Source organism: Strix aluco, chromosome 24, assembly GCF_031877795.1.
Source record: "Strix aluco isolate bStrAlu1 chromosome 24, bStrAlu1.hap1, whole genome shotgun sequence".
Classification (NCBI taxonomy): Eukaryota; Metazoa; Chordata; class Aves; order Strigiformes; family Strigidae; genus Strix; species Strix aluco.
The window spans coordinates 10,558,420-10,586,062 of record NC_133954.1 but is presented as its reverse complement, the minus strand read 5'-3'; the positions used below and the strand labels follow the sequence as shown (position 1 = coordinate 10,586,062).

General features: G+C 43.1%; 2 protein-coding genes across 25 annotated transcripts in view; one reads left to right on the top strand and one right to left on the bottom strand.

The window, feature by feature from the left end:
* Window positions 1–459: 459 nt before the first annotated feature.
* LOC141934424 (G protein-activated inward rectifier potassium channel 1-like) lies at window positions 460–19,866 on the bottom strand. Of its 10 annotated transcripts, none has more exons than XM_074849872.1 (6): window positions 19,800–19,866; window positions 19,011–19,165; window positions 14,882–14,991; window positions 13,053–14,254; window positions 6,354–6,570; window positions 460–4,486 (listed from the first exon to the last, which is right to left on the bottom strand). In XM_074849872.1, exons 4-6 carry the CDS (start codon window positions 13,701–13,703, stop codon window positions 3,915–3,917), a joined length of 1,440 nt encoding a protein of 479 aa, XP_074705973.1. In that variant the 5' UTR covers window positions 13,704–14,254; window positions 14,882–14,991; window positions 19,011–19,165; window positions 19,800–19,866; the 3' UTR covers window positions 460–3,914. The 10 variants fall into 10 exon arrangements, 7 of the variants coding, with proteins under 7 accessions (XP_074705973.1, XP_074705976.1, XP_074705972.1 ...); XM_074849875.1 differs by lacking the exon at window positions 19,800–19,866 and adding an exon at window positions 14,417–14,492 and having other exon boundaries at window positions 19,011–19,571; XM_074849871.1 differs by lacking the exon at window positions 19,800–19,866 and adding an exon at window positions 19,273–19,571.
* The window catches only part of MPP3 (MAGUK p55 scaffold protein 3), a 25,381-nt gene continuing 17,334 nt past the window's right edge, over window positions 19,597–27,643 (top strand). For 2 of the 15 annotated variants that reach the window (XM_074849867.1, XM_074849865.1), the window contains exons 1-6: window positions 19,598–19,746; window positions 22,787–22,897; window positions 24,121–24,239; window positions 24,736–24,813; window positions 26,866–26,946; window positions 27,461–27,598. In XM_074849867.1, the coding sequence (XP_074705968.1) occupies window positions 22,873–22,897; window positions 24,121–24,239; window positions 24,736–24,813; window positions 26,866–26,946; window positions 27,461–27,598 (441 nt within the window). In that variant the 5' untranslated portion in view covers window positions 19,598–19,746; window positions 22,787–22,872. Of the gene's footprint in view, window positions 19,747–19,892; window positions 20,005–20,064; window positions 20,503–22,245; window positions 22,289–22,786; window positions 22,898–24,120; window positions 24,240–24,735; window positions 24,814–26,865; window positions 26,947–27,460; window positions 27,599–27,643 lie in introns of those variants that run through there. The other 13 variants (XR_012626319.1, XR_012626318.1, XM_074849868.1 and 10 more) reach the window with 12 other exon arrangements.

The following is a 27,643-nucleotide window of genomic DNA, read 5'->3' as shown; positions in this document are numbered from 1 at the left end:
GACATTTACACTTATGTATCTATTTACACACATACATTGATTTAGAAAATGTCTTTTATATATAGGTATTATCTATTTCCACTTACAGAATATCTATCTAGACATACATATTTGCACACGTATCTATTTACACTTACATAGAATATCTATTTAGACTTCGCTGTTTACACTTACATCTATTTAGACTTAGATAACTATTTACACTTACATATAATCTCTATTTAGATTACATATAAGCTACCAACAGCCCTGAGAGTCCCTGGCAATGCAAGGGAAATCCCCCACAGCCCTATGAACAGCACTGGGGACTGTCTGGGAACACCCAGTGACCCCAAAGAGAGTCCAAGAGATCTTGGGACCAGCTCCAACCCCTCAGACACAGTAAGTAACCTCCTTCCCTCAGGCACACTGTCACAGGCGCTTGCCGAGTCAAAGGGACTGCAGGAGCCACAGCCACGATTACAAAGAGTAAACCAATCATTTATTAATCATTACATATAAACAACACTTGGGATTGAGACTTTCACAGGGCTTGATGCCATTATGCTTTCGCCTTCTGTGAAACCTGAACAGTTGCTACTGGACCAGCATTCCTCAGTCTGGCGCGGAATGGTCAGCTCCTGCCATTGCCCTTGATGTGGCAAGTCACCAAGCAGTCATCAGCCTCCCTTGAGCTTTTTCCTTTGGGGATGGAATTCATTTCCGGTAGTTGAGAGGAAATCGCATCTGTCTGTGCTTAGACTGGCAGCTTGAAAGCACATTTCACACCTCTCGGCTCCCTGCCGCCTCACCGGTCTGGCACGGTGTGTCATGCCTGTGCAGCATCAAACCGAGACCTCAGATCAAAGCACAGAACTGAATGCTGGGTGGCACAGGGGAAAGTTTTTGTCATGATCTTGACCACCTGCATTGCCCAGCACCGAGCATCAGGAGGCAGGTGGTGGGTGGCCGCAATGCACACACGTGTCTCAGCCGGCTGCCCTGGCGGCAGTCATCCCCCTTGCTGTGCTGGCGCAGCACATGCCGCTGGAGACCCCGGCTGCAGGGTTGCATTTGTAGCCACAGAGCAGGCTCAGAGCTGGGTCACCTGCTGAAAAAGCAAGGGCACGTACTGCTCCCACCCACTTTCCAGTTCGGGGCTTGATCCACCCTGTGACCCGGCTCCTGGTGGCGGCACCGGTGACCCCTCGGTCACGCACGGCTCTGCAGTCGCTGGGGGCCCCTTGGTGCCCTCCTGGGGCCACGCAAAGCTGGCTGTGCTCTTCCTCCTTGCCCTCCTGTATCTCTGGTCACCCTGTTGTGTCATTTTGCTTTTAAGTTTGCTTTCCTACTCCTTCATCCTTACTCTCTTCCAGAGCAAATACAGTCCTTGAGGAGTAAGAGTAATAGTAATAGTGTTAGGAGAGATGCACGCTGCAGCCCTCAGTCTCAGGAAGACATCCTTTTGCTTCACACAGTAGGAACAGAGTTGCCATAGGGTTCCCAGAAGTACTTTGATAATTATTTTTGTCACAGCAGGCATTGCAGAAAACCACCACACGGCTTGCAAGTTCTTCCATAATACATTTAGAGCGTGAAGATTCTGCTTAGCATTGAGACTGGTCTACAGGCAAGTCTTGGGAGGCCAGAATTAAATCTTCTCTGTAGCTATAGGAGCAGTCCAGAACTGGGAAAACTGAAAATAGCTTAGGATCATCCTCCAGAATGCACAGCAGCACAGAATACTACTGCCTTACGTGTCTGACAGCTGCATGACATGTGCGGAACAGCCTTTCATGTAACTATCTGAAAAAGCAGATACAGGGTACTTTTGCTCATTGTTTCTGTGTCTATTAGAAATGCACTCTGAGCTGACTCACAAGAACGCTTGAGATACAAGGTGGATGTAATTTTATTTTATACCAATTTTGGCTGTTCTGAAGAGTGGGGAGAGTCATCGTCCATCAAGACTTCATGCTGTCATCTGAATAACCCATACTAATACATTTAATAAATGAAAATACAGATTTCAGCACATACATAATGTTGAAATTCACGTTGAAAACAAACAACAACAACAAGCAAATTCTACCTGTTTAAAAAAATACCACTTTCCAGTTCCACACTGTAGGCAGGAGATCAAAAGCAAGAAGTAGCGATTTATGCAAGCTGAGCCATCCCCGGCTTGGATATATCACTTTACCTCTTTTTTCTAGTCATCGAGGCATGCGTTGCCAACTGATATGGCCACGACCCCTTTTAAATTTGACCGAATTCTGTCCACGTAACAGGAGTGCTCTGCTAGTGATAAGCACCCTGTATGCTGAGCTATAGAACACTGCATTTTACAAACCAGCAAGTTCTGATTATGCTTGCTCATCACCAACTGGAAAAAAAAGACCTCTTTCACACATTCAGATGGGACAGCAGAACAGCTGAATAGTTCTGCAATTATTCTGTAGAACTGCAGGAAATCTCAGAAAGTCAAAGTCTTAGTTCTCGCCATTTCACAATGATCAGTTAAGGCAAACAGTAGTCTCAGTTATGCAAGATCTGTTTTAAAACCAGAAAAGCATATTTCTCTCTTGTTCAAGGCCAGTCACTTAGAAAAAGCTGTACAACACTTTAAAGACATACTGAATACCAAAATACCAACACCTCTGTATAAATATTCACTGACATCCTTTTGGTCCCTTCTACAGATAAGGTTGCCATCTTCCAGTGATGATCTTCTAAAATATTCATTCAACAATTCAAAGTAAACCACCATTACTACCAGAAGCACTTTGAGAGAATGCTTCATTAGGCTCAAAACCATGAAAGCCCTCTCTCAGCTGCACACTTAACATGCTACAGATCGGAGCTGCCTTTTCTTTCAGTATCTTAATATATTTATGTTAAAACAGAGTTCTACCCTGCAATAAATTGCATAATACCATAAAGGTCAAATCTACAAAATTGAGAATCACACATAAAAGAAGGCAAATGTAACAAAAAAAAGAGCAACATCAAAGACCCTACCATTCATTAGTAAAACTCTGAGATGTGTACATACTATTGTCCATTCCTGTAATGACTGCGCATTATCTAGTGCTTTGCTTTTGTTTACTTACAACGAGTCTCCAAACTAAAATTTCATGAATTTGAGGTATGAGACATACCATTAAGTTGAGCTGCCGATCACAAGTTCTCTTCATGGTGAGTGGCGATACGGTCATTAAAATTCAACATGTGATCCACCTGATCGAATGCTGGGGTCTAATTTTGGACAGGATAAACGATCCTCGTGTTTATGAGAGCTTGTGTGAGTCAAATGACACAAATGGCTATTGCAAACCGCTCCCTTTACCTTAATGACAATGAACGAGATTCTCAGGCCACGGAGCTGGCATGCCACAATCATTGAGAAAGAAGGATGCATGGCACTAGGCTGCACAGGAACGCCACCTTCCAATGGACTCACTGAGAGAGAACTGGACTACAACTGAGCAGCATCACAGTTTCTTCCTGTGTTCTGCTGTTCTATAGATCAGGAACGGTCCGAGATCTGAGCTGCACAAAATTGTGTTTCATCTGGTTTTACATCCTTTTTGGCTTGGTTTCTGAACATTTCACTATGCAGCCATGAAAAAGTATATGCGTATATGGAAGACAATGTAGATTTGCAACAAGCATGCCGATAAATGTCTTTAGGGCAGCTAGCTCTTTGACACAACGGTCCTTACTGCCCCTCAAAATCCTATTATGCTACCTAAGTTAGATCTGTACAGAACAATTATACAAAAAGGATCTTTCTTCCTGAAAGGGGAAAAACCAAATTATGAATTTACTGTAAGACTTACTGTAAGACTCTTTCAGGTCAGCAGTCTCGAAGTTTATCAGCCAACAACTGCTGTTGCTTCTGCTCTTAAAGAGAGACAATCAGAGTTCATTTTTCACAGTTTGGCAGGAAAATCGTCCAGTTTCATCTCTAGAGGGCACATATTTTGAGGGTTCTTCTGTAACTTGAGATCACTGGTAGACTGAGTCAAAGCCTCGACATTTATTTTTAAGGCTTTCAGCTGTATCCTGTCATCACTGTCTTCACTGTTAGAGATAGGACGTATTTCTTGAATTTTCAAGAGATCTCCGGTACTGCAAGTCTTCTCTGTGTTACTGGAACTCATTCTCAGGGCTCTTCTTGGAAGGTCTTCCTTTCTCAAGCTAATCTTCTGAAGTTTAAAAGGGAGCTTGTTTTTCTCTCCTGCAGTATCAATACAGTCAAGTGAACAAACCTGTTCTCTTCTGGTTTTGTTATTATTGCCAGGACTGTTCAAAGGAGATGATAGGGACAGGTTTTCTTCTTGCTCTTTAACACTGTAAGGAGGAGTGGGGACTTCAAATGTAGCATGAAACTGAGAATAATCGACACGGAAAAAGCCATCTTCTAGGGACATTACCGGGAGGAATCTGTGACCCCAAAGAACTTCATCTTCTGTATAGGAGGTCCTAGCTTGACACGTCATTCCTACAGAAACAGAGACAAGAGCATGACATTCTAATGTGAACGAATAGACTGGCATATGAAACAAAAAATGCAGCATAAGGCTGACAGATAAAATCCATGGTAGTCTGTAAGCTAACAAATTTATAGATTATAAAATGGAGTGATTCTTCCTAGTCAATCTCCTGACAGTCAATGGCGTGCCTCTAATTGATTGACTAGATTTTTATGTAAATATTGGATTAAATACTGCAGACTCACACCAAGCAAACAACTTTTGATACAAGTAAAACATTAAATTAAGACAGTATTAGCTCACTAGCAAGAACAATCTTATAGTTTGTATGCAATACCATTTCTTGGAAGTCACCTTGGGAGAAAGGAACGTTGCTTGGCAGAGGCTTACAGAATTCTCTGGCAAAGATTGGGTGTGGGGGTAGTCAAAGCTAAATGAAAAATTTAATCCTCCTTCTATAGCCTAGACTATTTTTTCTCCAAATAGTATGTCAAGACAAAAGCTGTGCAGAGACGCTTGCAGCTGTCTTCCATGCTAAGACATAGGTAGCACTGTAAAGCTTGTAAAAGAATTTGTTCCACTTAGTGCAAACATACATCATTGACAGAATTTACATGTGTGAAGTGACAGCTAAAATGTGTTCTAACCAAGCCAACAAATGTGTTACAATCTCAGCACAACAGTGCTGATGAGAATTAATACAAATATTCCAGGTGAGTAGAACTTTAACACCTCCTGTCATAGTACTCCTCAGAGGCAAAATTAGCAGTCAGTAAGCCCAAACTCTGATTTGCTTTCCGATTACTGCTACATTAATGCTCAGACAAGTGTAAAATGTTTCCCTTGTGATACCCCATTAGGTAATTGCATGAAATGTGTTATGGACACATGCTTATCTAAGATACACGGCTCAGCTGCGGGATGAAAAGAGGCTTCTGTGGGGATCTAAAGACTGCTGCACTCGACATGAAAGAGCATTCTGTCCCGGTGGATTGTGTGTTTAGGGCTCAGTGCAGGACATGGATAGTAATTGGTCAGTTCCATTTGCTGTCCAGCACGAGATGACTGCACTTGGCTGCACAAAAAGGACGCTACCGTCTCTAAGACGGGAACTGGGCAACCAGTAATTTTGTTGACAGGATGAAAATACTCCTTGATTAATCAAGGCTATACAAATCCTCAAAAGAAGGGAGAGGAAGATCAGAGTATCAATGAACCTACTGAACGATGTGGACTTTAACAGTACGCATGGATCCTCGACGCAGATCTTCTTACGTAACTGCAGTGCGCTGTCACAGCATTCATAAAAGAATTAAGTCCCCAAAAGACAAGGCCACAAAGTCAGCTGTCATCTGGACAATGCCGTATCAGAATTTAAAAAAAAAAAAGTTAAAAAACCCCAAATCCCAGCTCACATTTGCTGATAACCACATGTTCCTACAATCTTTGCGACTATGTGGTCTGTATTTTAAAACTGGGTTTCTTATTTTGCATTCAATTTAATATAAGCTAGGTTGAAAGTCATTTTGCAGCACCGGCAACTTTTAAAGTTCAACGTTCTTTCAGAGAGCTTGTCCTTAAAACAGGAGTCTCACAAGGGTGTTGTACTCTTCTACATGCCATACTCAAAGAGTGGCAGGGTGCATCTCTTCCTGGACGTATTGGTCACTTTGGGCATCAGTAATGCAGAGCCCTGTGGGGAAGGGAGGTCTCCTATTGGCTGGTAAAGCCCACTGAAGCTCTGTAGCATATGGCAGGATATTCTGGAGCATCCTGGATTAGCATCCTGAAAGGATTAACAGCTGCCTCGCTAAAAATATCAGTACTGAAAACAAACACTAAAAATTAGAGCATGCATATTATTCTAAATCTTACCAGTAGTCTCAACGATTCCTTCAAGGATGACAACTATTTCAAATTGCTCGCTTCTTAGTGATCTTTGTGAGAGACAAAAAAAGGGGCTCTTTGAATTAATTTCATGACAGATGGTTAATGGGGAAACTAAAAACAGCTGGTCAGCTCCAGTTCCAAATCCAACATCAAGTTCACACTGGTCTAGCGGCAGAAATTCTCCCTCTGGTGTCTGTCGGGACTAAAGATTAAAAGATGATTTAGTAATCACTGTGTGAGGCAAAACACGAACTCAATGCAATGAAATTTCAGCCTGGCTCTTTCATGACATTATCATCTATGTGTTCAGTCTGGGGTCTTCATAATGGAGATATAAGTAATGCTAAACACTGTAAGACTACTACACACGACCAATTTTGACTTTTCTTATCATGCCACTAGATCTCATCATGATCTACAAACTTTACTAGGATATATATTTTGACAAAAACATTGGGTACCACACTACATGCCTTATAACAGATGTTCACCACGAACATCTGTGTCAAAAGTTCCCATTAATGAGAACAAAATCTACAAGCCAGGTGCATTTCAATCCATTGCCTGAATTCACTTTTCGTTATTTTTATATGTTACCAATTTTTGTTTGACAGATACTGTGATGTACTAAGTCAAAGGTAAGCATCATAGTAATTGTACAGTACGGCTGGTAAGTGACATTTCCACAAAACCATCTGAATCAATATTAACGATCATCCCTTGCCAATCTGCATGTACCACCTAGTGTATGTTGATCTTAATAATGAACTTATGATCACTGTTAAGCTAAGTGCTCCATTTTTATTCACATCATTACACAGGTCCATTAAAAATACTGATACGATAACTTCCCCCTGCCCCATAGTGTTCCCCCCAAATCTTCCTGGTACTCACAGTATAACTAAAAATTACATCAGTTGGCCAGGCAGCTCCTCAGCTGATTGCTTTAAAAATCTCTGGTGGAAATTGCCCATTAAAATTAGAAGTTTTGCAGAGCCTATTTAAAATCCTTTCTGCTTATTGCTTGATTAGAAAGCACTTAACTCTTTAAGAAGATGACTACAAAAGATTATAAATTATAGACTATTCCGTAGTTACTAAATAGTTTTAAATGTGTTGCATTGGTATTGACAAATGTATTGGTTCCATTGCTTGGAAACGCCATCCATTATTCCCGAGAGCAAGCCAAAGCTAGCAGTTTTGCCATTGACTTAGATCCGATTGGTATTCTTTTAAGAAAGTTTCTCTCTTTAAAAAAATTCCCTAAGCAACTAGCATACCTTCAGATTGTCTCTCCACCTGTATCTTAAAAACGCTGCATTTTTAATTGCTTGGTATTTACTGGTGATTACATAACCAGTTTGGTGGCTGGTAGAATACAGCTCCTTATTAAATACAACGGATTATTTCATTTATGTACTATGTGTCTGTTTTTCTGCTGAGGAAAAGAAAATTCTTCCTATCTAAATAACCAAGTTCTCCCTTACTCAAAAGTCAGTTTCTCCACTACCGATGAGGACAGGGAAAGTATCAGCTGATTGCTTGTAAAAGCATTCTCACGGATTATTTGTGCTTTGAAAGGATGAAGGCAGTGCTATAAAATAAAAGCTGTCAAAACCACTACTACGTATCAATTGTGACAGTCTCCGTTACACGCAAAGGTATAATCAAACTACCGCAAAAACATTCTTTCTCTTCTCCCGAGGGAACCTGCAGAACTAAGCTGCAGGCTACACCACTGCTTTTGTTGCCTGGGTACTGTTCTTTCAGTGGGTGCACAAATTGGTTGGCAACATATGATCTCTGCTCCAAGGTAACAAGGCTCAACATGAGCTCTATGAAGCAATGTCTAAAACATCACATTTTCCCAAAGTTTTATCAAATACAATTACCTAGATAAAGATGTGCATATTTGCACAAATTTCTGCCTGAATGACTTAAGAACTGTTTCATCTACAAACCATTTTTCTCTGTGGCAGAGTCTTCGATCAAATCCACTCAATAGTAAACAAATCCAGCGAGGATGATTAGAGGTAACAGATCTGGGAGAAAGCAAAAGGTTGTGTTTGAGGTATTCAGTATCTTACACAGAGGACTGCTTTATTCAGGGCATGGAGAATTTTTAAAAGAAACTTATTTGTTAAATAAAAAGAAATTAACCTGAATTAAGATAGATTAGCAGCCCTATAATGTGTTAAGACTCCTAGACAGGGACCTTTGTTGCATATATATAGCTTTACTCAAAGGATCACAAAACAAAGCAGAAGACTATAAACTATCAACAATAAGTTTGGAAGGAACACTCATGATTCTTTATTTTGACCACCTGTGTAACACAAAACCAAATGAATTCCACAGATTAATACAAGCTTGAACAAGGGCACAATTACTTAGGAATGCCCCATTTTAAATGTGGCCAGAGATGGAGAATCCAAAGGTCTAGGTGAGTTCCTCCAAAGGTTAACTGCCTCACAGTTAAGGAAAAAAACAACTCCTCTGTGACTGTATTTTTCCACCTTTAACTTTCTGCCACTAGATCTTTGTCTTGTTTCTTATTACTAGGCAGACTTCCATTGCATCATCGCTTAGTCAGTTTTGGTGTCTAGCCAAACATTTTATGCCCTTCGAGTATTCGCTCCTATCCTTTTCATTCTTGGCGCTTCTCTAAACCCTGTTGTTTATGTACATCCTTCTTTAACTGGACACAATGCAGTTTTATTATTGTTAACCTGCTTTCAGTTCACTCATTTAGAGAACTCACATAATTATGTTTGGATACCCAGGTGGACTAATTAAGCACTGGAGCAGAAAATGCAGGATGCAAAAGACAGATGACCACCGAGCTTAATACTGCCAGTACATTGTAGAGAAATGCGGAATCTAGAAAATGCTAAACTGGTACGTACTTGGGAATCTAGATGCTAAACTGGCACATACTAATTTGCCATACAGTACTACAGTAGTTTCAGTTCTGGTATTCGAGAGGAAAAACCCTGATCGCACCTACCTATGCTTCTGCCCCACCCTTAGACTAGCAGCTTGCAAGAACATTTATTATATATTACATTGCTGAAATAATATGAACTTGTTACTTTGATACCGCTGTTAAAGAATTGTATGTTTTTTGCTAGTGACGCTATACCTGGAGCTGTAGCTTAGATATTTCCCAGGATGACTGCTACTTTTTAATATAGTCCAGTTGCTCCAAACTTTAAATAAGACCTGAGTGAGCTGGGCTCGTTCAGATGGGAGAGGACAGGGCATAGAGGGGGATCTAATAGCAACCTTCCAAAACCTAAGAGGAAGGTATTCAAGAAGATGGAGCCAGGCTCTTCACAGCACTGCATAGCGGGAGCAAGAGAGACAACAGGCAAGTTGAAATTACAGAAGTTCAGGCTGGATTGAAGAAACATTTTTCCATCATGAGGACAGTTAAGCAGTGGAAGATCTTTCCCAGCAAGGATGTGCAGCCTTTGTCCTTCAAGGTTTCCAAAACCAGCTTGGAAACAGCCCAGAGCAACCTGGTCTGACCTCCTAACTCACCACGCTTTGAGCAAGAGGTTGGACTACAGACCTCTCAAGGCCCCTTCCAATGTGAATGATTCTGTGATATTAAAAATTGTATCATTTGCACTTTCTGCACGTTAACAAGATCACAATATAATGGATCTTCTTCCTTACTTGCAATGCCTATCATCTGCCGTCTGTGAACTTTCTATTACAATTGTTTGCTTTCAGCTTATTCAAAGCTGTTAATTAGTACGGCTCAAAGAATAGGTGCCTGCTGGTCATAACCCCAAGTGCACTGGCTCTGTGGCTACTATGCTTCACAACTGTATTTTTAAAACTATTGCTTAGCACATGTTGAAAACAGGCTACGACAATTTTACGCTCCTCGGCTTTCTGAATCTAAACATCCTACGCTACTAGCTGAAATACTTTACATACCACCTTACACACCATTATGTTTATCAGTGACATCTGTAGTCCCATCAAGAGCAGATAAAAATAGGTATCAAAACTAATTTTTAACAAACCAATACTGATCGCCATATGGTGGATGCTGGTTGCTGCTGCTATCACCAGATCACTCAGCCATACTAGTGACGTCCAGGAATTAACAGGCAGAAAAATACAGTTCACTGTGACACTGAAAAGGCCAGGACGTTTCCACATTTCACTAACTACACATTTTCAGCAGCTAGTTCCGACCAGCTTCTTTCTATTTACTGCCTCAGAAGCCTGCTTTTTCCTGTTTCTAGAGCACTCAATTAGAAAGACTTGGGTTTCTGGAAAAGTTTTTGCTGAAACACGGACACTTAGTCCTGTAACTGTTTTCCAAACTCTCCACGACTCAGTCCAAAAAGGGACCCAGACTCTTCCGTGACATCACTATGCCATGCTGCTGGGCAGTCCCCTGGACCAAAAAAAGAAGCCAGCACAGTGTGGTGGCACCACTGTAATCTACCAAATATCCTAGGGCATATATCACGCTTCCAGTAAATGCCATTCAGACAGACTCAGATTGGTGTGCTTTCTTTACAAAAGTAAATCCTCGGGGTTCCATTGGTCCGACCAAAACACCATGTTCACTACTAAATATGTGTCCTATCTCAAGTACAAAAGTGTGATAAGACATATTTCTTCACATTCTTTCACTGTGATACAAGTAAAAAAATTTCTAGCTATCTGATTGGCTGCAGAAGCGTAGCAAGATCAGCTGTCAACAGCACTGCACAAAGTACAGCAGAAAGAGCACAAATCACGAGGCAGAACTCACTGAAGATAAATGGTAAGCAAGTTCCAGCACATTCACCAGAAGTTTACAGGACACAAAAAGCTATTTCAAAGCAGCTGATGTAAACTCACACGGTGCCAGAAAGGCCGCTATGACTGCTGGAATGGTGTGTCCAGTTCAAGGGGCACCTCAACAAACTGAGGAGGAGGATTTACAGAAAGACATGGGAAATAATACCACGCCTTGTAATGAGGACTGAGGGGGCAGCTAGTACACAAACATTCACTTTTAAACTTCCCTTTGTCCATAGCTTATATTTGCCAAAGGTCACAAAGCAGCTTGAAGACAAGTCATGGGCGTGATGACCGTTGGAAAGAAATCAACTATTACTCACTGATTCACTATCTTGTCTATGAAACAGCTATCGTAAGATGAATCAGTCAAGCAGGTCCATGAAATGTTCTTGTGTTTTCTGTCCCAATCATCTGCATACCAGCATTGTGTAGCAACAGGTTTATCAGCAGAAAGTGCACCAGGTTGTGTGTTCCACGTCTTATTTCAAAAGTTTATAGTGAATTACTGTCACTGTAAAAACACAACCGTGACACCGCTTTTATTCCACATTCACTTGCATTTCGTCTTGGATGATGGACAGAATTAAATACCTCAGCAGAGGCTTTCTGCTCATTTTTAATAGTTAGAGATCAACAAAAATCATGGTTTAGCTGGCTTTCCAATTCCTACAAAAATTGGTCCATTGTAACTCCTGACAGCTTGTTCTCATATATATATATATCCTACTTCTTTTTGAATCTTAGAAGATTCTCCATTTGAAATGGTATTCTGCGGCAAGAAAAATTAACAGCTCGGTCAAGTGTTCCACACAAAAGGAAAACAACCTTTCACATTTACCATTGTCCCATCACCTACTGTATCATGCTTGTTTCTCCAGATTATTAAAATGGCCAAACAGTTGCTTCAAAGAGAGGATTACCATAGAGAATATAGAACATTTACAACATTCAAATATGATATTCTGAAATTAACATTGTCACTGGGATCCAGGTTCTGATGCTCCCCATCAAGCGTGCTCCCATGACAAGACATAGCTGCTATGAGCTGCTACATTGCTTCGTCTCGGCATGCCGCACACAGTGTTTTCCTTCCATTGTACTCATGCCAGAATTCTGTGCCCGACAAACTCTACCGTCTCCTGATCATTTCTTTACTCTTTTTTGTTATGACCTCCTTTGAATTCCAGTTTTCTTGCATTCTGAATTACACTGACCATTGTCAGTGATTAATAAATAGCTACTGGTGACAGTGAAAGGGCCTTTCTACTGAAGGACCTGCACAATCCCTCTAAAATGCTGGGAGGCCACTGGCTGGAACCATGGGGTAAGGAACTGCAAGTATAAGCTCTCCAAGTTTCCCCAAGGGGAAGAGGAGGTCGAGGTTGATCTTTGTCCTAATTTAACGTCACCACAAATCAATTTCTTATTCCCAGTTGAGACCTGCTAGGGGATATGCCTTAGTATCCCTCCCTGCAGTAACCCTGTATGTATCCTGACACATCCATCCTAACCAAACTGGCTTCCTACCAACCTCACAATGCACTGGAATGCCCCGGGAGGTCTCTCATGAGACCGTCTCTTCCACTACGCCTGCTTCGCTCTTTCGTGGCTCCTACTATTGACAGCCACAGCAAATTTTTCCAAAGTCTGTCATACCGCCCCAGCTGCATCATCTTGCCCACACGCCAAGGGACAGGGCAGCTGCCTCTGAGGCAGGGCAGAGCCCACTAGCAGGCGGCAGCAGGGGCTGCACAGGGGAAGCCCCATGCTACCCATACTATGGGCACATGGTTGCACTGGGCCCGTGCCCTGCTCGCATCGCCCACTGCAACCCAGGTGCCCTATCCCACCAGCTGTTGCGCCAGGCCTCACCTTGATCAGCTTGCAGCGGATCTGGGCAGACACCATATGGCTGTTGCGGAGGTTGCCGACACGGAACATGAGGCAGAGCTTGCCATCCCGCTGCGAGACGACTGCGGCGTGGCTGAACATGAGGGTCTCAGCTCGCTTCTTGGGCTGGGACATCTTGATGAACATGCAGCCAATGAGGAACGCATCAACGATGGAGCCCAGCAGTGACTGGAAGAGGAAGAGCACGATGCCCTCAGGGCAGCGCTCAGTAATGTAGCGGTGCCCGTAGCCAATGGTGGCCTCGGTCTCTATGAAGAAGAGGAAGGCAGAAGGAAAGTTGTACACGTTGGCCACACACGGACTGTAGGTGCCATCGTGCGCCCGGTGCAGGTCACCTCGCAGGTAGGCGATGCCCCACCACATCGAGGCCATGACCAGCCAAGCGACCGTGTAGGTCAGCAGGAAGATGAGCAGGTTCCAGCGCCACTTGAGGTCCACCAGCGTGGTGAAGAGGTCGGACAGGTAGCGGCTGCTCTCGCCACCCAGGTTCCCGTGTTGCACATTGCAGCGCCCGTTCTTGTCCACAAAGCGCTGCCGCTCTCTGCGGGTGCCGCTGCGAGACGGGCCCACTGCCTGGTACTCGTCCCCAAACTTCCTGCGCACAGCAGACATGCTGCCGGCTGCCAGGCCCTCCGCGGGCACGGTGAGGACGCGGCGGGGCACGGTGGCACCTCGCCGCGGGCGCGCAGCAGCCGCCGAGGGCGGCACCGGCCCCCGGGAACGACCGCACCCGGACGCCCGCGGTGCGGCAGTCGGCCGCCGCCAGTGCCGTCCGCTCGCCGGCAGCGCGGGGAAGATCCGGCAGAGCAGCCAGAGGAGACCGAGAACGCGGCGGCGGCCCCGCGCAGCCGGCGGGTGAGCGGGACCGGGGGCGGGGCGGAGCTCGCCGCGGGCCGGAGCGGGGGCAGAGCCGGGCGGGCCCCGGGGGAAGCGGAGGGACGAGTGCCGCCCCCGGGCTGGGCGACGGGCCGCCGACCTCTTCTCGCTCCGAGCCGCTTGCGGTCCGCGCCTCTTCCGCGCTCGGAGACCCTCGGGCGAGAGTGAATGGCTACAAACGTCGTTTCACCGTAACACCCTGGGAGCGGAGTTCAGGCTGCCGGAGACTGGACATATAATGTCGGCGGCACCGAGTCATTTGCTGAGAGGCCGTGCTACGGGCAGCACTAGGGATTTTAAAATGAAATCGTGAGATAGGTCAGCTGTTAAAGAAAGGAACGCGAAGATGCTAATCCTCAATCCGCATTTTAAAGAAAATAAGTATTCCAAGAAACCAGGCCTAGTCCATTGGAGTTAGACCGTAATTACCGCTATCCATTTCCGCTTACCGCTGAACTAGCAGAGAAGCCGTTTGAAAGACTGTTCCCTAGAAGCTTAAGCAATTTCAATGCAGCTCTCGTGTTTCTGAATAGAAAAGATCTGAAATCAGCAGTGTTAATTACTAATAGCATTAGAAGCTCAAAGTGGGGCTATGGGGCCAAATTTCCCTCCATCCCCCCCTTATTATTTTTAATGTTGTTTCTCAATCGGTACTTGAATTTAATTCTCAGTTATATAAGAACAGTAGTATGATTCAGGTCAGTCATTTCAACACTTAATTTTCAGCATTACAAAACCGCAGCCCGCAGTTACTGAGTTTTTAGAAAGTAAGTCTGTAATAACTGGCAATTGCATTTTGCTTCACTTCTGGACTAAGAACTGAAGTCTAATTTCAGTATTCTCACCAAACACTAAAGCATAAGCAAGTATTTTTAAGATGTTCGTGCTATCAGTCTTGACATTACTTCACGTACCTAGCCGCAGTAAGTGCTCTGTGGTATTTCAGGAGCTGTGTTTTCCAGAACTCAGGAGGATCACGGTTTTCTTTCCTCCAATTTCCTCCCAATCAAGCACATCATTTTCTCTGCAAATATGTAAAGCAGGTATCAGATTGGCCGAACAATTTGAGATTAATTTCACTCGTCAACCAAACTTTATAAAAATATTTCCTTATCCCTAAGCATCTGTTAGCAGAAGAGTATCATAATTCTGATATTTCCTGCAAAAGGACTACAGCAGTGGAGTCGGTGAGAAGGCATCATCCCTCTCATTTTTTTTTTAATGGTCCAACAATAATCGTATATCTCCAGGCACGTGCCCACTGGTTGGACAGTTGACTGACTCAGAAGGGGGAGACAGTAACAGAAGTCTACTTTCTAACTCTACATTAATTTTTAAAATCATATATTGTGTCTTTATGGGAGAGGTTTGCTATCTAACACATACTGAAGAGAAATTTGATTACCTTGCTGTACAAGACACAAATATCCAGGTTTGGTAATTCCACACTCCTTCCTTGCAGGTTAAGTGGATGATGCCAAGACTTACCACCGAGAAGTGCCTGATGGCTTTTGTCATGTGATTTCTACGCTACGTGGCGCAGTAAGGTGGAGAGAATACACAGCTCACATCAGTGTTTCAGCACAGCTGGTTCAGCACTGTACAGATGCTGCAGCTTCTTGGCTCTCAGCAGGGCTCATTAGTCCATATGTAGTACCACAGTAAGTTACACTCCCATTCTGGAGTCAATTCAGACTTTGCTAGGTGCACAGCATATGCCCGATTTTTAAATCCTGCTCCACTCCTGGGGAATAATGTCTGCATTTCTTTTATTGTTCTCTAACTGTGCAACATTTTCCACCACCTTGTCCTCACTCACCTATCTCCTTGAAGTAAAAAAAAAAAAAAAAAAAAAGAGACCCAAAACAACCAATCATTTCCAGAATAATCTGCAAGAGCTAAGCACGTCAGCCTTAAAAGTTTAATGATTCTTAAGACATACACTTGGCTGCATCAGTACACACTGGACATCATTGACGTAACTCCTCTTCCTCGACATCCATTCTTTAACTCTTCCTCACTTGTGTGCTACATCTAAAGTTAAGAGTACAAATACATGGGGAGGGGGCAACATTTTGGGGTTTATTTGCTGTCAGTGGCATAAACTTCAGCTTAAGTGGACTCCTTTCAGACACGCTGAACAGACTGCTGATGATGTACAGTTTGAATTCCCTTTAATGTAAATCTTCGGCTTAGTAGGGAGGTGCACTGTTCAGCAAACTGGCTACTGGCACTGTACAACTCTAGTACATCTTAGCCTACCAAGTACATCTAAGTTACCTTAGTAGCATTACCGCCGCCTGCAGCGGTGAAGGTGTATTCCAAGACAGCACAAGTTCTGTCTGTACTGCTGTGTAAACAGTACCTCAGGGTACACTGGAGGTTAATTAGCAGAAGACCCATACTGCTCACCTGCAGACACCATCTTCAGTTGTGGGGTGACCTGATGCTCTTTCATTCATAGGAGGAATATTGGGTTTGCCCATTGTGGGAGCACCTTCCTCAGATTTCCTCCTCCTGATCCCCCTACCAGGTTGCACATATTAATCATGTGGATACATCCTGACCTTCAACTGTACTAACTGCTTTTCATAATGTCAGGTAGAAAGTAAGAGCCTGGGTCTTCCTGGACAAACTCTTGTGTTGCTTACTGCCAGGGCAGATGGGATTTGTAGATAAAATACAAGGCTAGTGACGTGCAGAGTCGTGTCTTGGGATAACGTAGATGTGTATCGTGGAGCTTGAGTATACATTACTAATGGGATGGTCTTTCAAAACAGGAGTCGTGTTCCTCTTGAAAGAGCAAACTTGCTAAACTCAGTCTGAGAAAATCCCCACTGCCTGGAAATATCTCTTTCATGACATATGAAAAAGAAACCAAAAAAACAACTATTCCTGACAGTAGAATAATTTCTGTTCACTTATATGCTGCAAACAAGTTATTGATTTATGCTTCCAGGGTTAGTAAGGATGGTTTGTACCCAAGAATTCCAGTTGGTAGCCTTCGTTTGTCAAAAAATAATCTTATAGAATTGTTTTTCTTATTTTATGTTAACTGCATATCAACATACAAGTGTTGAGTAACTTGAAGTCTTTCAAGATTAGACGTAAAAAAAATTCTACAAATGACTGTTCACAAACTGAATAGCCCTGACTGTGTTTTCCAAATAATTTTGATTTTTGATGCATTTTGATGGCACGCACTGGAAAAGATGTTATCCATAAGTAAAGTGGGTACGATGGAGGCCAGTTCTGCAGAATCCATAGCAATATTTCAATCTGACTCAGCTGCTGCTGAAAAAAGCAATATAGGCAATACAACTCTTTTAATTCTAGCCAAAGGATTTATCAGATTGTGAAATTTGGATCTTTTTCAGCTTGTTTTCAGCCTGACACTAGTGTTTAAAAACATAATCATCTGAGGTTCAAAGATTTTTATCTCCTAGATTTTAAGCAGACTTTCTTTCAGAAACTGGATTTTGTCACCTCATTATTTTACTAAAAGCAGACAAAAGACATGCTTTCACCTTATAAATACTTGCTTACTTTCTGTTTGAAAGGGTAGTTGTCAGGAGAAAGAGCAGTCTTTAAAAAGGCAAGGCATTCACCTTCAAAATTTTAAGTTCTCCATTTCTGTAAGAAAATTCTGCACGTAAGAATACCCTGCGTGACTGACAAATCACAGAAACAGTTACCCCACTAGCGACATGTTTTTTAACACGGGCTTCTTATCTCCCTGCACAATGCTTCCCTCAAAAAAAAAGTAGTTACTAAATCCATTAAATCTATACAAAATAACAGTGTTGTTTAAAAGAAAACCCTCCCACTTCATGCAACAGTCTACAGTATTTCAGAATCATGTTTGCAGTGATGCAATCATAGCATGGTAGTGTAAGTTTAAGTCTCCTATAACTGCACATAACCGAAAACTAATTTGTAGGTTTTTGCGTTTCATGGGATTTTCCTTCTGTTTGTTGTTTCTTTTATGTTGTTTTGTTTTTTTTTTTTTCCTTGTAAAATAGTAAGTGAAAGTTGTTTCAATAAAAAAAATGTCCAGGGATACAAGAAACAGCAATTTGTTTGATTTTTTTTTCTCCTGGTAATTGCAGCAGATCGGTAAAGTATTACTAGCTGTTCTTGTAATGATTAACTTACATCTGAAGAAACCAGCCAATCCTGTATGCATTTAGTAATATTGCTGCCATCATATCTGCAAAACCACAGACTAAACCCTTAAACCATCTGCAGTGAAGAACTAACTGTAAAGAAGTAGAATAGATTTGCCAATAACATATGTAACTGTAACTTCACTAAAGAAACTGTATTCATGTATCCATTTTTACACATGAAAGGAAAATTTATTTAACAATGATCAAAGCGGTCTGCTGACAAGTCTGCACATGTCTTTTTCACTCTATTTTGACAAATTCTCTAAGTTTTCCTATACTTTTACAATCACAGCAGTAATTGCTGCAGATGGAAGCACTGCTGTTTGTACCCTGGCTTGGAATAAGGAAAGTCTTATTTTCTTTCACATTAATCTTTGTTCAGGTGAACCTCAGGAGAATACTTGGAAGCATTTCTACTTTAATTAATACCATTAGTCACCATAATGACGTATCACTAATGAATAGCTTTGGAGAAATCAGTATTTAATTATACATTAAATTCTATAAAGCATAAAATTATCATGACTGTTTAGTAAATACTTTGATAAATAGCCTGGTTATTCTTTCCAGAGTAATTTTCTGTGCTGCAGACTAGCCTTTATATACATATATATTTTAAAAGGATGTTTTACTCCTAAGAGCCTGACTGACCAAATTAGCTATACTCCTAAATTATTATTTAGTATTGCATCCGGTAAGTGGCTAATAGATCGTCTTATCCTTATTGATGAGAACTTTTAAGGACTGAAGAGCTAGAGAGCGTACTCTGCAAGCTAAAACTAATGTTCCTAGCCCATCTTCCAAATAATACAATTTTTCTGCCTCTCCATTGGCTACCCATTTTACTTCACTGAATACAGCTTTTTGTCTTTACCTTTAAGGCCTGGATCGCTTCTTGTCCATGCCCTGGCCGCTGTCCTATGCGATCAGCCTGTGAGATTCTGCACCAAACGTCCACCAGCACGATTAGCCCCCCGGTATTTCTGTGTATGCTCCAATGCCGCGTCCCCCCTCTTGGGATGAATCCCCCTACAAAAAAATCCAGAAAGCCACCGCGGTGTCCTCCGAGGCCACAGCACACCTGACCACTGCTAGCTACGGGACCGACGGCTACGCTCACCGCCATCGACACTCACTCCCCACGGGTGACTTCAGGAAAGGGGGCTCTGGAGTCCGGGTGGCGCAGAGCAGGGCTGGGTCGCGGCAACGGCCCAGGTCGGTACGGCGCCCCGGAGGCCCCCCCGAGCTCCCCCGGAGGGGCGCGGGGCTCGTCACGGGAAAGCGCGTCTGACGCCGCCACCTGTGGGGCGAAATCCCTCGCTCGCAGCCGCTGGGCTTGAGAGTGCGCTGCCGCCCCGGCTCTGCGCTGCGGTTTCGCGGCGAATCCCCACCGGTGCACGACGAGCTAAGCGCGCCGCAGCCGGCCCCGGCCCCACCAAGGCTGGGGGGGAGGGAGGGAGGCGGCGCGTAGAACGGCTCCAAGGGCGCATGAGCGAGGCGCGCAGCGGGCTGCAGGGACGCGAGCGGCAGGGAGCTGCTCCGTGGCCTGCTGGGGCGGGCAGACAGGCACCCAGCACCGCACAGGGCCAGGCTTGGGCCCGCAGCCGCAGGTAACGCTCGCCCGGCGGCAGCATTCCTCCCGGAGCGCGGCGCGGCTCCGTACCTGCAGAGGCGGGTAGGGCGACGCCATTTTGTAGCCGGGCGGGGCCGGGCCGGGCTCTGGCGCTGCCTTTGAGGTGCTGGCCCCGGAGTGGTGGCAGCCCGCGGGTCCGCTACGGTCTGTCTGGCGGGCTCTGGCTGAGGGCTCGGGGCCGTGCCTGGCGGAAGCCCTGCGGAGTCCTTCGGGTGGCGGAGATGGAACCGGAGAGGTGCTGGCAGGGCCCGGCCTCGCGCCTGGGGAAGCGGGTCTGTAGAAGGACGTCTCGCGGCCGGCGGGCGGGCAGCCCGACCCCGGGCGTAACCTCGCGCCATGCGCCTTGGGCGGTGGCTGAGGCCGTGAGGAGGGTCGGCCGCGCTGGCCTCACCGCCGGCTGAGTCGTCGGTGCCCGTGGAGCGCATGGAAAGCTCTCTCCGGAGCGGGAAAGGCCTGCTCGGGCAGCGGGTCCGCTTTGCCATGCTCAGCCCCTCGGGTTCCCACCAAGCCCCCAGGTCGCCTGAGGGGCGCCCGGCTGAGCCCAGGCCGCCGGCCCACGGGCGGCGTCCGGTCCCATGGCGTTGTTACCCGGAAAAGCGGATTCGTGTGGCGTGCCCGGTGTGGGAGCTCGGACGAAGCACCTGTCCCCGTGGTGCCGAACAGGGAACCGCGTGCGGTTTTCTCTGTGCTTCGCTCGGCCATCAGAGCAGTCGCTCTCGTAGTGCTAAAATAGGTATAGTGCCCAGTGAAAGACGTTCGGTCACATTTGGACGCTTATTGTACACAAAAAGAAAGTGAGGAGAAATCCTCTGTCACAGCTATCAGCTGTGATCTTGTTAGCATGCAGATAGATTTTCTGACCTAATCATTGGGGTGATGTCCTGGAAAGATGTTAAAATGAAACTGCTTTCAAAATTGCGATCTACTGCTTTGACCAATATAGCTGGATTACAGAAACTTTGTTATATTATGCAGTGAACCACACTAGGGTTATTTTCTGAGGTAATGGTGTTATGCCAAAGCATATACTTCTGTTTAATCCCCCTTCTTTGACCCCACGTAGAGCATCAGTTCAGTTTATTTAGCCCTTTCCCAATATTAACAGTCAAGGAAGGTGGCTCAAATGTTCTGTCTTGCAAACAGCTGGGCAAGGATAGGTGTGAAAAGTCAATTATGGTTTAGGGTAGATATTTTTAAAGAGGAAAAGTGTATTTGGGTCTATTCATACTACAGTGATGAAGGGACATTTTGAGCCCCTCTTGCAAAATATCATATGCTGGGGCTGAATTTAATACCTTGAAGCCAGCCCTGAGTATTGACATGGAGAGTCCTGGTGACATTATTTGGTATGAATGCTTTTAATTCTTTTGAGTGTTCATTCTAATCAGTCCTGGCTAACAGGATTTTTACAGAGCGTGGGAAATGCCTCTAGGGGAAGCCTCCATTTTGATTTCTGTGCCTAACTCATCTAATTCTGGTGCTCCTGAGTTTACTGTTGGGTTTTTGAGATGTTAAAACATGTATTTTCCAGATTCCCCTGTGGGATGCCTTTTCACTAAGAGTCTGGAAAATAACTCGGGTTTTCCTGGGGTTTGGTGCTAAATAAGTTTTTCTGTGGGAAGCACACATTGTTATAAAGAGCATACAATTAAAGTTCCCTTTCTTGATAATTAGAGAAGTCTTTTAAATACATGTCAAATGAAATGCAATAGTCAAGGAACCAGAGCTGTTGAATGAATTGCCTATATGTTTCTTTTGGCATGAAGTATGTGGGTGGGTGTGTGAAATGTTTATTTCTTCAAAGCAATAAATAAAAATGCTTCTGAAAGTTCATTAAATAAATGTGTAGTATATGTAATCACAGGAGTACGATCCGTGGATTAGAGTGAAATTTCAACACTTTCAGTTCACTTGCTTAAAGAACTCAATTATGTTTTGATGCCCAGGTGAACTGATTAAGCATTGGAGTAGAAAATACAGGGTGCAAAAGACAGGTGACTTTTGAGCTTAATATTTCAGTATGTTGCAGAGAAACTTGGGAAGCTAGAAAAAGCTGAACTGGTATATGCTAATTTGCCAATTGCACTACTATGGTATTTTCAGGCAGCTAATCAAAATGAAATCGAATCACAAAACCATCACATTTGTGTCATGTGATAAAAATGTCAGAGATTTATCTATAAAGAGAAACGCAAGGAGCATCCTTTATTGCATTTAGAAAAGAGTTGTAGTGTGCCACATTTCTTTCTAATCCTTTTTGTGTGCTATTATGGCTGTTTATTTTTCTGCAAGCGTTTTATGAGCATGACCGGGATTTTAAATGCCCTGGAACGCACAAAGTGTTTCCTCTTGGACTGGCGATTATAAGCATAGATTCCGTTTTTCAGTTTGAAATGAATTTGCTCTGGAGTCATTTGCTCTCGATGACAAGAAAAATCAGCAATAGAAACATCTAATGGAATTTCTGAGCAATGGAAGTAGCCTTATTTGTTGTAGCATCCTTAGTACCCATGACAAAGGTTTGTGGAATGACACTTCTGCTAGCTTTACTAAGTTGAACGTAATTGTAGCACGCCTGCATCAGAATGCTCTGGGGGATGTAAATTCCTTTGAGGTGTGCTTTTAGGAAGCCCCGGAACATCTTGTTGTGACGGTGTCTTCTTGCATGCTCTATTTCTGTGCATATGGTGTTCATCGGTGCTTTTAGACATCCATTCTCCAGCATCCTTTTTTCTGCCTTTTCAGACAGTTACTTAGGCCTTCTAAAACTATCTTGAGAATAGAATAGGGAAGCATCTGCTCACTTCAGCATCAGCTTTATCCAAGATACCATATGGTTATTATATAACATAATATTTTTCATGTTGTTACTTGTGTAGCAGAATAACTGCAGGACTCTGCCCGATTCAGTTTAAACTGAACATTTGAGAGAAAAACATACTAGGAACTTAGTATTTTTACGTGATTGACATTTTTCTCACATGCTTGAGCTTAGGTATTATCTTTGCTCATTTCAGGACTGCCTCTGAATCGCAGTCCAGAAAGAAGAAACAGTCGTGTTGATTTAAGTTGAACATTTGTCTCTAAGATTAAGAACAAAGCCATGCCAGTGCTTTCGGAAGACTCAGGTAACTAATCTGCATGCTTTCAACAGATCAGTGACTGAAATCTTAGTGTATGTGTTCCGCACAGGAAACTGATTCAAACTGGAGTTAAATAAAATGGAATTAAGGTAGTTCAACTAGATTTTTTTAGCAGTTACCTAAAAGCATACGAGGAAGGTGGAGTATACAAAGTCAAAATGAATCAAGTTAGTCAGATTTCAGGAAACGCCTAGTTTCATAAGAACCCTGGAGCCTCTGAATAGGGGTAGACAGGCTCCTATGGACAGACTTGAACCTCTCAGTGTGACACTGGCTTCTGTGCTGCTCCTTAAAGATCAGCCCTTGTACCTCTGCTGCTTGCTGTGCCACTTCTTAATACTTTCTGAATAGGTGTTGATAAGCTTTGTTAATATTCTTCCTTTTGCTTTAAAAAGCAGTGGTTCCATTCAAGGCTTTCTAACCAGCTTCTCCAGTATGCTACCCAGGGTGAAGTCATGAACACTAATGATACTGAGTTTTAAAGCAGAAGTGAGTTTGAGTCTCCTGGAACCAAATGCACTCTAAAGTTCACAGAGAGAATAGCCAAAGGACCAGATTTTAGTGCGCCCTCCCCCCCCCCCTTTTTTTTCTGTTGTTTTCCCAGTCATGGTGCACCAGGGAAAACCTAACATTTGTCTGGCCCTGTGCCCTGCAAAATTGGGATATTGATTTAAGCACTTTTTGGAAAACTAGCCACAAGCTTTGCTTCCACTGCAGTGAAAAATGTACGCCAGTCCTTTCCTCCTCTGGTTAGACCTGACTTCTGACAGATGCCTCAGAGGTAGCAAGGGCAGGGTAATACTTGTAAGCAAAGTTGTTTGGGAAGTAGAGCTGGTAACTGTGCAACAAAGGAGGTAGTTCAGTCATTTTGCAAGTCATCTGTGGCACTCCAATAACTCAGAGTTTGTTGGAGGGCTAGCTGTTCTAGAAACAAAGGATAATTAACATGAACGAGGAAACTTCAGAAGTAATGTCTTTAAAAATACACATTGTTTTGGTAGCTTAATATGATATATGTTACATCTTAAACTGTGTTTGCCGCTTAAGAAGGAAGCGTTACAAAATGAGTGGAAGATAAGCATAAGTCTCTCTGCAAACTTAATGATCACCAAGATGGTACCCAAGTAAATGTAGCTGATGTTAAGTCTGCAGTAGAAGGTGCCCTGAGACGTGCTATCTAAAAAGCTTTTGTTCTGTCTTAAATTTAGGATTGCATGAAACCTTGGCCCTTTTGACATCTCAGCTAAGACCTGATTCAAATCATAAAGAAGAAATGGGATTCCTTAGGGATGTCTTCAGTGAAAAGAGTCTCAGCTATCTGATGAAGGTAAAAGTGCATTTATGAACGTACATTTTCCTTACAGGTTACTGATTCTCTGTTCCCTTGATTTTTCAACTGTTCACTTTGCCAGAGATTTTTTTTTAATATGTAGTTCTATACTGACCACAGCATGTATTTATTTAAGCACAGACATTAAGAACATTCGTTGACAATTAACATATGGTGTTCAGAGAAGCTATTTCTCCATTGATTGTCAAAATACGGATACAGTGCCCTGTAGCTAAAAAGCAGTGTGAAATAGCTTCATTTTTCCCCTTATGCTGCTGGAGTCTTGCCAGATTTTCTGTCTGTGAAACTAACATGAGCAAAAAGAAAACTAAAAGACTCCTAAACAAAACAAAAATAACCCTAAGAGAGGATATTTTTCTGACGCTTACCTCAGAAAAATTATTTTCCTTAAATATAAAAATATTCCAGTGTAGGTGTATTTAGGAAGTTTTGTATCTCTCTGTAAGTAATATACCTGAATAATCTTTTTCAGATTCATGAAAAACTCCGTCATTATGAAAGACAGAGTCCAACTCCTGTTTTACATAGTGCAGCAGGATTGGTTGAAGATGTGAGTAAAAATTCTTGTCTCCTTATTTTCCAATTATTTAAGTCTGCTTTTCTAACAGATCAAAGCTTTGCAGTTGTCCTGTATGTGTGCGTATTTCTCATCTTCTCCAGCTGTCTTTGGAGTCTGTTGACTAGTTTCACTTATGATTGGTCAAGGAAATGAGAGCTCAGAAATATATCATTAAATGTCCAGTGAAGACCAACACGTAGAACAGAAGGACAGGTAGAACAGAAGGGTATTATTAATGGTCTTCGTAAGGGAGAGGCTGCAAAAAGCATTCATACTTTTTTTGACAATAGACTATCCCAGCTAAGCATTCAGTCTTAAGGACTTAAATCCATTACAGCCCAAGCAGTATTGCTGTTCGCATAGAATTGTTTGGGTTGGAAGGGACCTTGAAAGATCATCTACTCTAACTGCCCTGCCATGGGCAAGGCCACCTTTCACTAGATCAGGTTGCTCAAAGCCCTGTCCAACCTGACTTTGAACATTTCCAGTAGTGAGGTATCCACAACTTCTCTGGGCAACCTGTTCCAACAATTCGCCAAGTACCTCAGTAAAAAAAAATTCTTCTGTATATCCAATCCAAATCTGCCTTCTTTCAGTTTATAACTGCTGCCCCTTGTCCTGTCACTGCAGGCCTTGGTAAAAAGTTTTTCTCCATCTTTCTTTTAAGCACCCTTTGTGTATTGAAAGGCAGCAATAAGGTTTTCCCAGAGCCTTCTCTTCTCCAGGCTGAAAAACCCAAACTCTCTCAGCCTTTCTTCTTAGAAGAGGTGTTCCAGCACTCGGACCATTTTCATGGTCCTCCTCTAGACACGCTTGAACAGGTCCGTATCTGTCTTGTACTGGGGACCCTGCAACTGTATGCAGTATTCCAGGTTGCGGATGCTCACAAGAATGGAGTAGAGGAGGAGAATTGCCTCCCTCGACCTGCTGACAATGCTTCTCTTTATGCAGCCTGGGATACGATTGGCTTTCTGGGCTGCAAGCACACATTGCTGTTGTGTATCTGGGTTTTCATCTGCCAGTATCTCCAAGTCCTTCTCTGCAGGGCTGCTCTCAATCAATTCATCCCCCAGTCTGTTCACAGAGCAAAGCTGTATCTTAGATTTGTTTGTAACATGCCACATGCCTGAAAAAGTGAAATTTATACTGCCTTTGACAACTCTTTTAAGTGGCTTATGCCGGTTTCCTTCCAAAGTGTAGCAAAGGGCTGTGAAAGGTTTCAGAGCTAGAATTCCTTCCTTTGCAAAGCCAGGGGACTCCACTGCCCCATCTTAACCTGCAGCATACCCCCTCTCCCCTTTCCCACAAATAGCCTACTGCCTCCTTAAAAGTTTTGGCACTGCTGCCTGTCAAGTCGTACAAAATTACCATCTTCTAAACAAGCCAAAGAAGCAAGTAGAGAAGTTTTATATAGAACTATATGACTTCCCTATCTAGAACCCTTGACAGAGAAAGGAAATATCTCTTGCCTCAACTCCTTCTCTCTTCTTCTTCCCCACCCCCGCCTTCTCTCTTCTCCCATGAAACCAGCCTAGTCCAAGAATGCTTCCATTATTTCTCTAATCTTTTGTTTGGAAGGCCTGAGACTCCAGGGCATATTTTGGTATCTAGGCATTGCAGGGGAACAAGGGAACTTCTGTTGCATGTTCCACATGGGTAATGCTACCTGCTTACAGAGAGGATTAACCTCCTTTATCATAGTACAAGCACAAGAGTGTTGTTTCACGTATCACTTGCAGATTCCATATAGAATTTAAAATTTCAGAACACTTTCCTGAAGTTAATTGGCGGAGTCATTCTTAAAATGTACGTTTAGGGGCTAGGATCCTGATTACTGATGATGTTTTTCTGCATTATCTAATAAAAATAAAACAGATGAAGATTTCATTTCTTTTGGGATTCATGTGCTATTGATTGGGATTGTTTTTCATCTGTGCACAGTACTTTGAAGGATGATAGAAGTTAGCAAACACTCACTTGCAAATATACGATCTTGTTTGGTGGAGTCCTTTTATTTTGAGGTGGTTCATTTTTATTTTAAAGGTAATAGAAGAATTGCAGACTGCACCAGTGAATAATGAAGAAAAAGAGCTACTTCAGCTGTTGTCAACACCACATCTCAGGGTAAACATACCAGAGACCTTAACAAAATTTCTTTGCAAAATTCTAGTGTAATGGGAAAGTTACATTGGAGAGTCCCTAAGAGAAAGGGAAAAACCTTCTACAAAGTGTAGTTCTATTGCACTGTGATTTCCTGCACAGGCTTTAGGATGTGAAGGAGATTGAGAAGATGCAGCATAGGCGTTTCATGCATAATGCACCATGTTGTCTTCCCTCCCCCCCTTAATGTTTTCTGAGGGAGCAGAAAAGGATCCCATTTCTCAACTTTTGCTTTCCACAGTCGACCTCCATTCTGTAAGTTTATTTAGGCTGAGCTTTGTTATTGTTTGGATTTACTTTAAATATCGACATATCCAATATATAGTTTACATGATGGGTAAGGTAATTGCTACATGTTTTTTTTCTGGATTTATGGTGAGGGAAGGGAGATTTAAGTTTGCTGTAATGTTGAAAACCTGAGAACTGGAAACTGTAATACTGCCCCATTACATTGCTGTTTCTTATTTCCTTTATGCAGGCAATGCTTGTAGTACATGATACTGTAGCACAGAAGAACTTTGACCCAGTCCTTCCACCTCTACCCGATAACTTTGATGATGATTTTGATGAGGAATCAGTGAAAATTGTTCGGCTAGTGAAAAATAAAGAACCCTTGGTACATATAAGATAATTCATCTCTAGTCATAAAACTAGTGAAAAA